The 16,145-nt window shown below is 47.2% G+C and overlaps 1 protein-coding gene across 10 annotated transcripts in view; it reads left to right on the top strand.

Annotated features, from left to right (window-relative positions):
• EEF1AKMT1 (EEF1A lysine methyltransferase 1) overlaps nt 1-16,145 on the top strand; it is a 38,901-nt gene that overhangs the window by 20,707 nt on the left and 2,049 nt on the right. For 8 of the 10 annotated variants that reach the window (XM_062194534.1, XM_062194536.1, XM_062194532.1 and 5 more), the window contains 3 exons: nt 1,180-1,262; nt 8,993-9,273; nt 10,805-12,280. In XM_062194534.1, the coding sequence (XP_062050518.1) occupies nt 1,180-1,262; nt 8,993-9,273; nt 10,805-10,941 (501 nt within the window). In that variant the 3' untranslated portion in view covers nt 10,942-12,280. Of the gene's footprint in view, nt 1-1,179; nt 1,263-8,992; nt 9,274-10,804; nt 12,281-16,145 lie in introns of those variants that run through there. The other 2 variants (XM_062194529.1, XM_062194528.1) reach the window with 2 other exon arrangements.

Genomic DNA, 16,145 nt, shown 5'->3' with positions numbered 1-16,145 from the left:
AATCTCTCTCTCTGTTTCTCCCATTCTCTAAGTAACTCTGACTTTCAAATAAATAAAATAAAATACCCAATATATATAGCTACAGAAGTAAATGCTCAAAGGAATAGCTCAGAGTTAAAATGTTGACTCCTATGGAAAGGGCTCCATGGGAGGAAAACATTGAACCAGGAGACTGCTATTGCTCATTTTAAGGCTAATAACACTTTTCTCTTTTGGAGTTTAATGACAGAGTGACAGAGCGGGACAGAGAAAGAAATCTCTCAGCTGGTTCACTCCCCAAATGGCCACAACAGCCAGGGCTGGGCCAAGCCGAACCCAAGAGGCAGGAACTCCACCCTGCTGTCCCACATGGTGGCAGGCGCCCAAGTACTAGGGTCATTTTCCACTGCTTACCAGATACATTAGCCCGGCGCTGTGGCATAGTCAGTAAAGCCGCTGCCTGCAGTGCCAGGATGCTGTGTGGGCACCGGTTTGAGTCCCGGCTGCTCCACTTCCAATGCCTTTTAAATGTATGGTTCACTGCTTTTTAGCATAGTCACAGATAGGTGAAACCATTGTCAATTTTAGAACACCTCATTGCCTTCTGAGATTAACTCAGGGGTGGGCACGGTAGTGAAGCAGGCTAAGTTGCCACTTGAGATGCTCATATCCCATATCAGAGTGTCTGGTTCAAGTCCCAGTAGTCTACACTTACAATCCAGCTTCTTGCTAATGTGCCTGGGAGGCAGCAGATGCTGGCCCAAGTGCTTAGGTTGCTACCACCTACATGGGACACCTGGATGGCGTGTAGCATAGAAAAGGTGCACAGTCCTGATTTTGCTGACTGCATCCCTCTGGTGTCATTGAACACATTCTTCCATCGTCCGGTTTGTAATTCTGCTCACTGGCAGTTGAATCTAGAAGCTTAATTAGATCCAACCTCCGTTTTTCTGCCGACTCTATAAAGGTGAGGTGCGTTCTGACTGGTTGTCTTCTTCTTTTGTGGTGGTAGCAACCATTGATATTCAGTGCCTACATTCCATTAATTCATTAGGGACTTGTATTAATGTGAAATGATTTAAAATAAAATGTAATTGTCAAAATTTTAGAAATTAAAGGGATGCACACTGGTATGGTAGGTATAAATTAAAATAACAAAGTCTATGCCGAAAATAAATGGATATCATTCCTCTGTTACAGCAACTGAGCCAGTTTTGGTATAGTCCGGAAACTGCCCTACGACTTGCACAGGAAGTGATTACAGCTGCTGGAGAAGGTGGCAGGTGAGGTCCAGGTTTTGTTTTTCTTTCTGTCTTCTAACCTAAAGCAATATTTTGAATGTCCTTCCTAGATGAGAGGTGGTTTGTAGGAAGTCTGAACTATAATCTGCAAGTATTACAACTCACAGTTTATAACACATGATGATTAAGAACAGCTTTGATACTGAGTGTAGGGACATACTCAGAAATCTATTCATTGTAGAATTTCTTGTCTCTTTATTTTGACATTTTCTAACTTGTTTCTTAAAGTTTACTTTAAAGAGAAAATGTTAGTGTTTTATCATTTTGAAGTTTTAAGAATGTATGTTTTACTTTTTTGTTAATTTGGTTTTTATTTTTATCGAAACTTTGCATGCCTATAACTTAAAAGAATCAAGTGGTTCTAAAAGACATTCATTACTAATTTCCTGTACACCTGCCTATCTACTTTCAGCTCCATTTCAATTCATTCTTTTGATATTTGCAATCTGATTTTTTTTTTAAGATTTATTTATTTATTTGAAAGTCAGAGTTACGTGCTGGTGTCCCCTATGGGCGTCTGTATTTCTTACCCTCTCACCAGAGACAATGAGGACTCAGTTCTGTCATGCTCTACGACTACCGCAAAACACGCATGCTTTCTGCCCATGCGCCAACAGTTTATACTTTTTTTGCTTAGAACAGGGTTTTTATTGTTCTGACTACCTCCTCAGTGTTCTTTGGAGTTGATCCTTTTAACTTTTTCTTTTTTGTACAACTGTTCCTATACCTCATTCTTAGTTTATTTATTTTAAACAGGCTTAATTCACTTTATTTTTCTTGTGTAAAAACCTATGTTGTAGCCACAGCTGAAGCCTGGGTCCTCTGCACAGACAGTGTGGTGTGAGTCTTTATAAGATGGTCCATGAATTCCTGGTAGGGAGATGGTCCATGAATTCCAGAGAGATCAGGAATCAGATAGCTGTGGGCCTTGGAGATGGCATAAAAGGTGGCCTTAGCAGAGTTGCCCAGGGTGACCATGCAGCCCCCGGCTGAGTTGTGGCAGTCATCAGTGCAGCCGTCAGCAGCAGCTTCTTGGGGACAGTGCCTTTGGGAGCAGGAATGAGGCGCATCAGCACAGAGCCACCGTGTCTGGTCATCTTGCAAGGCTCCATGTGGGGGTTGCTGCTCTTGTTCCCCCAGCGTCCTCTCCACTCGGGCACAGTCGAGAGCTTGCAAGGATGGTGGCCCCTCAGATGGCAGTGGCTACCTCCTCAGAGCACTTCACATGCAGGCCAATATGACCATTGTAGTCCCTGATGGCAGCAAATGCCTTGAACCTGGTCCGCTGGCCAGCCCGCGTCTGCACCTGCACCTGCACTGGTGTCGTCTTCAAAACCTCTTCCTTCACTCTGGCAAAAAATGTCCTACTTGAAGGAGCTCTGTAGGTGAGACCTCAGTGGAAAGAAGGGACCACCAAAGAAGGAGGCACTTTTCTCTGAAGGGAGGAGAGAACTTCCACTTTGTTTATGGCCTTGCTAGATTGTGGATCCAAAAGGCTTCCGTAGCCTGGGCAGCTCGTGGCAAGAGCCTCGGGTGATCATTGACATCATACATAAGAGTGTTAATTGTTAAATTAACAATAAGAGTCACTGTGCACTAACTTCCCATGCAGGACCTCTGTCCTCAAAGAGTTGTATTGTGAGCCTTAATAGTAAAACTTGTTCCCAAAGAATTATTTCCTTTTAGTGTATTAAGCAGAGGATATTCTTATAAGTTATAGTTATGTCTAGGAGCTCACAAAAGATGTATCATTCTTGGGTTCTTCTGTGAAGACAATTAAGTTTCTAAAAGGAAAGAAGGGGGAAGGAAGAAAGAAAAACAAAATTACCTTCGAGGTGCAATAACTTTGAGCAACCTTTGTCTGGACTGTTGAGGAAGTTTTTTTAAATTTTTTTCTTTTTCTCTCTCGTATAAAGCGCTGAACTCTTTACCTAGAATAGAGTTAATCCCCTGTATGTAACGTTAAATGAAAATAGATCTTGCTAAAAAACAAGACAGGGAACAGGAGAGGGAAGTGGAAGAAGGTGGGAGAGTGGGTGGGAGGGCAAGTATGGTAGAAAAAATTACTATGTTCCTAATGTTTCATTTATGAAATGCAGACAAATAAATAAATAAGAAAAGAAAGAAATAGAGAAAAAAAGCCCTTGTCCTTGAGGGATGCCCCCAGGGGAGTCAGTGATCTCAGACTCCTTGATGGGCGGGGAGAAGAGAGATCTCCTCCCAGGGCTTGATCTTGTCCTTGGCCAGGCGGCCAGCTTGGTGACAGGGGGCCACTCCTCATCTCGGCCTTGCCTCCATGAGCTCCACGGCCTTGACTGTGCCTCAGTTGCTGCTGCCAAAGCCTTTGCAGCCTCCTATTCGCGGGCCCCCGGGCCGCTGGGGCCTCCTCCTGCAGTTACTACGCTGGCTTCACTGCCATTTGGTGTTCTCTCGGAGAAGCCCCATTCCTGGTGAGATTCTGGTGAGATACATCCTCCTGCAGCTCCACGGTAAAGGTACGTGTGAGCGAAGTTTTTAAAATCTTTGTCTGAAAATGTTTTATTTTTGCCTTATTCTTGATTATGATAGTTTTGTTGGGTATCTAATTCCAAGTTTCAAAGGCATTGCTCCATTGTCTGCAAACTTCCATAGGTATACTGTTGACAAATTCTGATTTCTTGTAGGAAATCTGCATTTTTCCATCCCTGCCTACTCATGTTCAAGATTTTTCTCTTAATCCTTAATATTTGATATGTCTTGGTGTGCAGCTTTCTTCTGCACTGGTCACTGAGGAGTGCTTCCATTCTCATAACACAGATCCTTCAGTTTAGGAAAATTAAATTATGTCTTTGATTTTTTTTTTTTTCCCCTTCATTTTTTTCTTTCCTTCTACCTGGAACTTTTATTGTTTGAGTATTGAACCTGATCTTCTCATTTTCTTCTGTTTTCTATCTATTGTCTCTTTACCCTACTTTATGGGAGGATTCCTCAACTTTCTCTTCTGAGCTTTCTCCTGAGGTTACCAGATCTGCTGTCTAAAGCTCCTTTTGTCTCTAAGTTTTCCTTTGCTATTATATCTTGTTCATCTTCTGAGGATATTAATTACAGAATTTCTTAAAAAGTTTTCTGTTCCCTACGAAGCCTCTGTTTACTCTGAAATGCTTTTTTCTATTTATTTATGTATTTACTATCAGATATTTATATAGTATTAGTTTCCTTTTATGTCTCCTGACCCTGGCTGTCCATTAATATTCAATGGAGAGTTGCTCAGAAGTGGGAAGCTTTGACTTGTCTACTTGGGTGTTTACAGTTGGAGGAGCTGGATGAGCTATTTTCTTTTTTTTTTTTTAAGATTTATTTATTTATTTGAAAGTCAGAGTTACACAGGGAGAGGACAGGCAGAGAGAGAGAGAGAAAGAGAGAGAGAGAGATGTCCTCCATCCTCCGGCCCACTTCCCAGCTGGCCAAAACGACCAGAGCTGCGCCAGTCCGAAGCCAGAAACCTTTTCAGGTCTCCCATGTGGGTGCAGGGGCCCAAGGGCCTGGGACTTCCTCCACTGCCTTCCCAGGCCACAGCAGAGAGCTGGATCAGAAGTGGAGCAGCCAGGTCCTGAACCAGCACCCATAGGGGATGCTGGCGCTCCAGGCGTTAACCCACTGTGCCACAGTGCCGGCCCCATGGATGAGCTATTTTCTAAGGAAATCCCAGTGTCAGTGTGTGTCAGTCTTTGTTATGGGCTGATCAGAGGCTCAGGGAAGATTCTTCCGATTTCTGCCTGGCAGTTTCATATCTAGTTGTCATTCTTGGAGGTACATGACTAAAAGAAGGCTCAAAATCTCAACGTTCAGGGAGCAGGCATTTGGTCTACTGATTAAGACAGTGGCTTAACAGGCTAATCCTCCGCCTTGCAGCGCCGGCACACCGGGTTCTAGTCCCGGTTGGGGCGCCAGATTCTATCCCGGTTGCCCCTCTTCCAGTCCAGCTCTCTGCTATGGCCCGGGAGTGCAGTGGAGGATGGCCCAAGTCCTTGGGCCCTGCACCCCATGGGAGACCAGGAGAAGCACCTGGCTCCTAGCTTCGGATCAGCATGATGCGCCGGCCGCAGCGGCCATTGGAGGGTGAACCAACGACAAAAAGGAAGACCTTTCTCTCTGTCTCTCTCTCTCTCACTATCCACTCTGCCTGTCCAAAAAAAAAAAGACAGTATCCCACACCAGAGTGGCTGGGTTTGATTTCTGTCTCCTGCCCCTGACTCCAGCTTCCTGCCAGTGCATATCCTGGGAGGCAGTGATGATGCTCAAGTAATTGGGCTCCTGCAACCCAAGTGGGAGGCCTAGATTGAGTTGCTGGCTCCTGACTTTGGCCCTGGCCCAGTTCTGGCTAGTATGGGCATTTGGGAGCTCTCTCTGTCTTTCTCTCTTTCTCCCTGTCTCCTGAATAACACACACACACACACACACACACCCCACATCTGGTGAGTTTAACGTAATCCTGATTTCTGCATGGCACACCATTGTCAGCTGTGTCTGGCCCCCGTCTTCCAAGCTTACCTGATCCAGAGAATATTCCTCCAGTCTCCTGCCACACTCAGGGAGGGCATATAGAAGAGAATCCTGGGGACAAACTGCTTCTTTAATATGCCTTTCAACAAATTCTCCAGTTTTTTTTTTTTTTTTAATTTTAAGATTTATTTTATTTATTTGAATGGTAGGGTAACAGAGACAGAGAGATCAATGTTCCATCCAATGGTTCACTCCCCAGTTGGCAGCAGTGGCTGGGACTGAGCCAATCCAAAGCCAGGAGCCTGAAACTCCATCTGGGTCACCCGGGTGGGTGCTAGTGGCCCAAGTACTTGAGCCATCTTCTGCTGCTTACCAGGTGCATTACCAGGGAGCTGGATTGGCAGCAAGGCAGCCAGGATTCAAACCCACTTTCCAGTATGTGACGCTGGTCTCATAGGTAGCGCCTTAACCCCCTGTGCCCAGGCTTTTGTCAGGCTTGTCATGCTGCCCTCTCATCGCTGTGAGGTAGCTGCTCTCCACTTCAGGACAGGCAGTGATGCCAGAGAATGGTCACTTGCAGAAGGTCGCTCAGCAGGACATGGCTGAGCTGGCCCACTGATTCCACCACCACCTGATCTCCTCACTGCCAGTGTCACCAGCCTCTCAGCCTTCATTCCTTCCTGTATGTGGGACCACTGCCCTGCCCTGGGTGCCTCCTTAGAATTTCTCAGTGAAGGCCCGCCGCAGGCAGGCTCACGGATCTGGTTTGAAAACATTCTTATTTCTCCTTCCTTGGAAGACACCTTCATCGGGTGGGGTCACACTTGGTTGCTGCCCGTTCTGCCTTGGCAGAGTGAAGAGGCAGTGCACTGTTCCTGGGTGTCGTCTGTCCTCTGCCTGCCCCACGCAGAGCTGCTGCGCGGGAAGGGGCCGGTGTGCCTCCCTGGAGGTGGTGTGACCTCACCAGGCTCTCTGTCTGCTGCAAGTGTTTGGGCTGAGACACTCTATTTACCTGGCCTGGGTACCTAACCAAGATGGGTAAGACTCTTACTGTTAAAAAAAAAATGCAGCTCACATTTTTCAAGCTGAGTTTAATGTTAAAAATAAATCCCTTTTTGATTGATAATGTATACATATAATAAGAAATCCAAAAGTTACAAAGGGAATTGGAAGAAAAGGTAGTCCTTTTCCCCATTTTCTTACAAGGCAGCCAGGGTCCTTGGTTCTTGGTCCTTCCAGAAGATATCTGGGTATTTATAAGCATATATTCCCACACGTATCACAGCATAACTGACGCTCTTCTGTTCCTCTGATATGGTGGTGAGGAATGTCTGGCCCACCTACTGCGTAAGACCCACGAAATAATTGGGTCTGGCCCTGCCAAAGCAACTGCAGGAAGGCCTTGAAATTCCATAAATCTGTAGCAGGCTAATTTTTTTTTTTTTTTTTTTTTTTTTGACAGGTAGTTATAGACAGAGAGACAGAGAGAAAGGTATTCCTTCGCTTGGTTCACTCCCCAAATGGCCACTGCGGCTGGTGCTGCGCCGATCCAAAGCCAGGAGCCAGGTGCTTCTTCCTGGTCTCCCATGTGGGTGCAGGGACCCAAGCACTTGGTCCATTCTCTACTGCCTTCCCAGGCCACAGCAGAGAGCTGGACTGGAAGAGGAGCAACCGGGACTAGAACCCGGCCGCCACAGGTGGAGGATTAACCAAGTGAGCCACAGCACCAGCCCCAGCAGGCTAATTTTTAAGTTGATAATTTTGTAGGGCCAGTGAATGATGTTATAAATATCCAAATGGCCCTTACCAGGAAAAAGTTTCCCCACCCTTGCTTTAATAGGTCTTGGGGATACTCTGGAGGTCTTTGGCTTTTGTACAAATATCCTATTGAAATAGAAGTTCCATGGTCAACTCAATCATTTAACATTTACGTTGCTTCTAGATTTTTCAACAGCTAGTTTTTTTTTTTTTGTTTTTTTTTTGTTTTTTTTTTTTTTTTTTGACAGGCAGAGTGGACAGTGAGAGAGAGACAGAGAGAAAGGTCTTCCTTTTGCCGTTGGTTCACCCTCCAATGGCTGCCGCGGTAGCGCGCTGCAGCCGGCGCACTGCGCTGATCCGATGGCAGGAGCCAGGTGCTTCTCCTGGTCTCCCATGGGGTGCAGGGCCCAAGCACTTGGGCCATCCTCCACTGCACTCCCTGGCCTGGAAGAGGGGCAACCAGGACAGGATCGGTGCCCTGACCGGGACTAGAACCCGGTGTGCCGGTGCCACAAAGCGGAGGATTAGCCTAGTGAGCCGCGGCGCCGGCCTCAACAGCTAGTTTTAAAAGCTAACTCTTGAGGCTGGCACTGTGACACAGCTGTGGGTTAAAGCTGCGGCCTGTAGCACCAGCATCCCATATGGGAGCCAGTTCGAGTCTCGGCTTCTCCACTTCCAATCCAGCTCCCGGCTGATGTGCTCCGGAAGGCAGTGGAAGATGGCCCAAATCCTTGGGCCCCTGCACCCACCTGGAAGGCCCAGAAGAAGCTCCTAGCTCCTGGTTTCAGATAGGCCCAGCTCCAGCCATTACAGACATTTGGGGAGTGAACCAGTGGATGGAAGACTTCTCTCTCTCTCTCTCTGTCTCTACCTCTCTCTGTAACTTTCAAATAAATCTTTAAAAAAAAAAAAAAGCTTATTCTTGGAGCCTTACCCATTCATAAACTGTGGACTTGCTAAAATGAAATAGATTCTTTTAAGATTCAAAGTAGCTTGTCTAGTGAGACCTCTTTTTAATGTATCTTCTTGTTAAACTGGACTTATTTAGGGAGTGACTTGAGGGTTTTTTTTCAAGATCATCAAAAAGATTTTAAAATATCTAGTTTGGATTAGAGGCATTTGAAGTAGTTATTAAAGCCCCAACTTAAGAATAATAGGGGATTTTAGGCTTTGGGCTAGATCTAACTTTTGTCATAATGTATTCCTGATGTTTTAGTTTTATTTTTCTTTACACTATTTTCTATAAAAAGCACACTTGTTCTTTCATATCTCAACATTGTGAGTTATGGATTTTTAAATACCAAATTCCTTAAAACTGAGGCAGAATAAAGCTTTTTTTCCCTCAAAATTTACTCTTATATCAACTCGCACCATTTAAGAACATCTGAACCAGGGACCTAGTTTTTATGGGGAAAGTGGTTAACACCCTAAGCTACCAAAGATCTCCCATGGATGTGTTCACTCTGTTCCAGAATTGCCTGTGTGAGCGCCCCCAGTGTTTACCAGAAGCTCCGCGAGCTGCACAGAGAAGACTTTTCTGTATGCATCTTTGAGTATGACAAAAGGTTTGCCATATATGGAGAGGACTTTATCTTCTATGATTACAATAATCCACTGGATCTACCTGAACACATCCCTGCACATAGCTTTGACGTCGTAGTGGCAGATCCTCCATATCTTTCTGAGGAGTGTCTCAGGAAGACGTCAGAAACCATCAAGTACTTGACCAAGGCCAAGATTTTGCTGTGCACAGGTAGGTGCACATTTCCCGTCTCCAGGAAGCCCGGGACAGTAGATGTTCAAGTCCTGGCTTTTACTTCTAACTGTGTAACCTTAACCAAGTGATTTAACCCCTTGGAACTCCAGCTTCCCTATCTGTAATGTGGAACAGAGACCCCCACCCCACTCATGAGAATACAGTGGCACAGTGCAGTCCCCACCAAGTGCTTAACTTGGGACACAGCACACATGAAGGCTCACGCCTGTCAGCTGTTGCATCTTACTTGCCATCACCATTGGTAGCACTAGGATGTGGGCCAAGCTGTCAGCTGATAAGAAATGTTTGGGATTCAGAGTTAAAGCAGATTGCCTAAGGTTACAGACCCAGGCATTAGAGTAGGCTCATTGAAGAAGAGTTTTGACAAAAGTCACAAATTAAAAATGTGTCCTAGTAACTGTGGTTCCAGTGTCCACACAAGGCTGAGAGAGGCCATTTCTTTTTGAAAAATTGGTAAAAACAGAAGAGTTTTCTAACCAGTCAGATTGATGTACAGTCGTAGTAAAATATGATGTAGTAAAATTTAAGAACCAAACATTACCCACCCTTGGTGGTACCCCTGGGAGACATCACCCATCCTCCCCCTCAGGCCCTGGGGCCACTGCTTCTCCCCTGTGTGCCCTGGAGCTGCAGGAGGTCTGTTCTTTGGTGCTGTAGAATTTTTCATTTGGTCACAGAAGGAAGTCTTTATTCATACAAGTATAATTCACCTAAGCTTATTACTCAATCCCTGTTTGCTAACAGGTGATCTCAGCCCAGTGGAGTATACATTCAGTTTTAGGGGACAAGTTTCAAAAGCGTAACAAAGCAGACCAGAGAAATGAAGCGCTAGTTCTGGTAGTCTGACAAAGTGTGATAGAGCCAAGGCGGGTGGCTTCCTCACAGCCTGGTGTGTGAGGGCCCTGCAGGAGCTTCATTGGGGCCTGCCAGGGGTCCACCCAGGGCTGCAGGCCACACTGGGGGCAAGGGTTCCCCACCCCTCCAGGCCCTGGTGGGGAGTTGGGATTCAGCACTGCACACGAGGAAAAGATTAAGGATAGACTCCAGGGTTGGTGGTGCAGGGATGGGATTGTTTGCTGTACTCAAGATGCAGAGAAGAGGGCCTGGCCAGGGGTAGCTGCAGGGAGGGCCTGGGGAGGAGTGGGCCAGGTGGAGGAGGGCACGTGCTCTTTTGCATCAGCAGAAAAGAGATCAGGAAATGTCGGGAAACCCTAGTTTCTAGTAATTACGTTCACTGTCTTCTGTGTTCCTTTGTGGCATGTGCTCCTAAATTTCTAAGTGCCCCAGCCTTGTGGAGATAAGAAAAGTATCAATTAGCTAAAAAGAAATGGAAAAACAAGTCATTTGCAGAAGTGTAGGAGAAGATAAAACGGGGATAGCTACTGCTGGGTGGGTGGTTCTGTGGACTGCTCGGAGCCCGGAGCCCCTGATCCGCGCCAGAGATGCCTGGCCCCGGGCTCCAGCCGGGCCTCTGGCTCTCTGCACTCACTGCACCTGTTCTCCTCAGGGGCCGTCATGGAAGAACAGGCCGCACAGCTCCTGGGGGTGAAGATGTGCAAGTTCATTCCACGGCACACCCGAAACCTGGCAAATGAGTTCCGCTGTTACGTGAATTACAATTCTGGGCTGGATTGCGGCCTCTAACTGGCAGAGTGACACAATACGGTAAAGGCCCCGGGTGACATTTCCACGTCGTTTTATTTTTTCAGTTGATTAAAAAGTTAGAACCTCCTCTCCTCCCCTCCAACTGTCCTGGCCTAATTGTCAAAATAAGGGACGCTGCCTCTCATTGTTTCCCTAAGGAGGCATCCTTGGCGCTGGACTGTCTTCTCTGAACTTGAGTTCATGGAATTGGAGTTGGAAGAAATCTGAGAACCTGTCTAATCCACTCTCCTCGTTTAACATAAGAAGTACAGCTTCTTGGCCGCCCAGGGCCTCCTGAATTAGACAGGACCTTGGCCTCTGCCTCAGGCCAGAGGTTCCCATACCAGGGGCTCCTTCTGACTGCTCAGCATCCTGAGACTTGCGAGGGCCCCCAGCCCGCGCCAGCCCCCAGGAGCAGTGCCATGTCTCCCTGACACTGGCGAGTGTGTGGGTGCCTCTGGGGTTTCTGCTCTTCTTCCCAGGTCTGTGGGGCTGACAGCAGTGTGGCTCCCAGCCAGCTGAGAAGGTGGGAGCACCACCACCTATACACCAAACGCCACAGCCAAAAACAAGGGGGTGGGTGCAGGCTACATCGTCACTGCTCGGCACATCCGTACCGCATCCATGCCCCAGAGCAGGCAGGAGGAAGGAACAAGGGTTAGCAGCAGCCTGGGGCATTGGGCCCTGGGAGAAGAGCCATCCCCAGAGATCAGACTCTTGAATGGAGAATGGGTTTGTGGGTGGCAGGGGTCGGACTTCGGCAGGGCTGACGGTAACAGGTTCTCTGTGGTGCTGCGATGTCCATGTCTTGTGTGTGGTGGCATGACAGCATGTGCGTGCCCAGCTGGCGAGGGCTGCACTAGTGCCAGTTCCCTGCTCTGTCATTCCCTAAGATGCACCCTCAGGCAAAACTGGGCCAAGGGAGCAACAGCCCGTCTTGTAAACATTGGCAATTTCTTGGAAATCTGCAATCATTTTAAAGTAAAATCTTCCTCAAAACTTAATGTCCTGGGGCCTGCATCATAGCATAACGGGTAAAGCTGCTGCCTGTGACACCAGCATCCCAAATGGGTGCCAGTTGGTGTCCCAGCTGCTCCACTTCCAATGCAGCGCCCTGCTAATTCACTAGGGAAAAGCAGCAGAAAATGGCTCAAGTGCTGGGGCCCCTGCACCCACTTTGCAGACCCAGATGAAGCGCCTGGCTCCTGGCTTCAGCCTGGCTCAGACCTGGCCATTGCTGCCATCTGGGGAGTGAACAAGCAGATGTCGGCTCTGTCTCTCTGTGTGTCTCTCCCTCTCCTCTCTGAGTTTCAAATAAATAAATAAATCTTTAAAAAATAAAAAAGCCTTAATGTCTGTTTCTCTGGGAAAGGATTATACTTCCCCAACTCCTGGCTGCTTCAGCCACAAAATGTGAGAGGCAGTGAACCGTGTCAGCTCCTCCCGAGCTCCGTCCCCCTCAGACACAGTGACCTGCAGTGCTCCCGGCAGAAGCCAGCCTGGCTGTCCAGTCCTCGAGTAGGGCCCAGCCACAGCTGGTGTGCAGGGGACACAAGGCGAACGGGAAATGAGACTTGGTAGCTGAATGTCGAAGACCCCAGATGCGTCACTCACTGCAGGAAAACCTGCGGTCCTGACAGACGCCGAGAGCAGGACTGGGACTCAGGGCTGGTGCCTGGGAACCAGGGAAGACCTGCTGTCGCGCACGTCTTGGACCTTGGCTGTCATACATCTGCATTTTTTTTTAGACATATTTTTATCAGTGTATTGATTGATGTGTTAAAAACTATCAAGGTCAATCAAAGAAGGATATACTTTTCTCTGAAGGGAGGAGAGAACTTCCACTTTGTTTATGGCCCTGTCTAAATACTGACTGAGTTTGTGGACTCAAGAGACTTCCATAGCCTTTGCAGCTCATGACAAGAGCCTCGGGTGATCACTGACGTCATAAATAAGAGTGTCAATTGTTAAATCAACAACAGGAGTCACTGTACACTTGCTCCCCATGTAGGACCTCTGTCCTTAATGAGTTGTACTATGAGAATTAATGGTAAAACTTGTCTCCAAACAGTACTTTATACTTTGTGTGTCTGTGTGGGTGCAGTCTGTACCTATGTAATTTGTATTCATTAAGTAAAAGCTAGCTTTTTTTTTTTTTTTAAAGATTTATTTATTTGAAAGAGTTACAAAGAGAGAAGGAGAGGCAGAGAGAGAGAGGGGGTCAGAGGTCTTCCATCTGCTGGTCCACTCCCCAAGTGGCCAGAATGGCCAGAGCTGAGCCAATCCGAAACCAGGAGCCAGGAGCTTCTTCCTAGTCTTCCACACAGGTGCAGGGGCCCAAGGACTTGGGCCATCTTCCACTGCTTTCCCAGGCCATAGCAGAGAGCTGGATTGGAAGTGGAAGAGCTGGGACCCAAACCCGTGCCCATATGGGATGCTGGCACTGCAGGCGATGGCTTAACCCATTCCACCACGGTGCCAGCCCCATAAAAGCTTTCTTTAAAAAAAAAAAAAAAACTACCTAGGCCAATAAGAATGTTAGCTTAAACAAACAAAAAAAAGTACACACACATATAGAAATATAACATCTAACTTGGGAATTGTGGAAGAGCAACAGCCTTGAAATCAGATCCGTGGTCCCATAATGTAGCATTTATTTGAAGCGAGGCCTTTTTCTTCATGGTCAGGGAGGGAAAGGGAAAGCTTGACTCACATCAGAACTTCTATAAGTCTCAAATTAGGAGGCTTGTGCACTGAGGTAATCGCATTTTTGTTTAATAAGCAGCCATCAAGTGTTTCACGACTCTGGACCCCTGATTTTGATTTTAGTAAAACAGCGTACACATGTCATCCACCTCTGGATTTCATAAAAGATCTGCAGCTGTGCCTTTGCGACCTTTATAAAAAGCCTCATTAGGCCTGGTGTGCTCCTGGGGTCCAGTGAGGCGGCAGGTGCCCTGCAGAAGGTTTGCAGGCAGCCAGGCTGGGGCGAGCCTCTCCCTATGGCCTCTGACTACGCGCCCCATTGTGAACGCAGATGCCGGTCCAACCTTGTGAACCCTGAAGAGACTCCCTGGCCTCTTATGCCTCACAGAGGACTTCCCAGGCCACAAGGAACACTTGGCTAGACTCATCTTGAGTCCTTCCCGGTCCAGATTTGCACCCAAATAACCATCCACGAGCTGGGAGACAGGATGAGCATCGCGATGTTGCCAACAAAGTCTGCAGGTTCCCCTAAAACTAGCTGTGTGGGGCAGAGGGTGCCTGGACAGCAGGAGCAGACAGAGGCCCAGGCAACTATAAAGTCATGTTTCACACAGGAAGCAAAAGGGCCGTTGTGCCCGTGTCCTGCTGAGAGAAAAGCAGTAAAAGCAGCAGCTTGGGTAATGGGCCCCTGAGTGCGGACCTGCTTGTATTTGCAGAATGCCTTTTAACTGCTCTGCCCAAATGCTCCTGTGTTTACAGAAATGCAGTAATCCTTCTAAATCCCCTGCATCCCCTCCCCACCAGGGGCAGTCCCGAGTCCTAGATGTATAGTAAAAGGGTCCTTGAAAACTTTCTGGAAAATGAATATTGGGAAAGACTATCTGGATTTCAATTTTTTTTTTTTGCACTGAAATAAACATTTTTATTTTTATTATTTTTTTTTGGACAGGCGGAGTGGATAGTGAGAGAGAGAGACAGGGAGAAAGGTCTTCCTTTTTGCCGTTGGTTCACCCTCTAATGGCCGCTGCGGCCGGCGCATCATGCTGATCCGAAGCCAGGAGCCAGGTGCTTCTCCTGATCTCCCATGGGGTGCAGGACCCAAGGACTTGGGCCATCCTCCACTGCACTCCCGGGCCATAGCAGAGAGATGGCCTGGAAGAGGGGCAACCGGGACAGAATCCGGCGCCCCAACCGGGACTAGAACCTGGTGTGCCGGCGCCGCAAGGCGGAGGATTGGCCTATTGAGCTGTGGCGCCGGCCCGAAATAAACTTATTTTTTAATTTCACTTTTCCATGAACTTTTTGAAGTACTTTCATGTTTTTCCCGTATTTATACACTTATGATAAAATTAATTTATAAATCAGTCACAGATGAACAATGAGAACAGTTATTATAATATACTGTAATAATGTTATGTGAATGTGCTCACCCTCAAAATATCTTGTGGGCACTGTGGATACTAGCAGCCTCAAAATTTATTTTTATTAACTCAAGAACTTTCATCTTGGGGCAGGCACTGTGGTGCAGCTGGGTAAGCTGCCTTTTGGAACACCTGCGTCCCATATGAGACTGCTGGGTTCGGGTCCCAGCTCCGATTCCAGTCCAGCTTCTAATGCGTCCTGGGAGGCAGCAGATGATGGGCCAAGTGTTTGGGCCCCTGCCACCCATGTGGAAGACCTGGACTGAGTACCAGGCGCCTCGCTTTGACCTTGTTCAGCCCTAGCAGTTGGAAGCATTTGAAGAGTAAGCCAGCAGATAGAAGATCTCTGTCACTTTGCCTTTCAAATAAATATTGAAAAAATTTTTGACATTTTTGAATTTTTTTAATTCCATTTCCCATGGACCTTTTTAGTACACATAGAATATTCCAGGAAGAGACCTGATGGGAGTCTTCCGAAGGTCAAGGGTAATGTACTGTTAAAACAGAAATAACAATGAACTGGTAAATGAAAGAGGGCAGGGGTTTGGCACAGAAGTTACCACACCACTTGAGACACCTGCATCCCATACTGGAGAACCTGGGTGTGAGTCCCAGCTCTGCTCCCCATTCCAGTGTTTAGACAATGGACTTAGCAAGGGATGGCTCCATTAGCTGGGTCTCTGCCACTCACGTGGGAGGCCCGGATTCAGTTCCCAGTTCTGGGCATTGGCCTGGCCCAGCCCCGGATGTTGTGGGTATTTGGGGGAGGGAACCAGTGAATAAAGAGTTTGAGTCTTATCCCCAATTGTCCCCAGGAGCAATATCTGATGGTGTGAGTGTCATAGATTCTTTGAGGAACCAGATGGGTGCTCAACAGATACTTACTAGTAGATGAGCATTCCACTCAGAGAAAACAAAACACGCAGAGCTTGCCCTTCTTGGTCTAGAATGGAAGCTAATTTCTTCCACTGGGTATGTGATACCTTTTTGGAAAAAAAAAATTTTTTAAGCATATTTGAGCGAAAGGTAGAGAGAGTTCCCATCCACTGGTTCATGCCCCAGATGCCTGCCACACAC

The sequence above is a fragment of the Lepus europaeus genome, chromosome 6 (genome assembly GCF_033115175.1).
Source record: "Lepus europaeus isolate LE1 chromosome 6, mLepTim1.pri, whole genome shotgun sequence".
Classification (NCBI taxonomy): Eukaryota; Metazoa; Chordata; class Mammalia; order Lagomorpha; family Leporidae; genus Lepus; species Lepus europaeus.
Note: the sequence above shows the minus strand (reverse complement) of the source record. Positions and strands in the feature narration are given on the sequence as shown.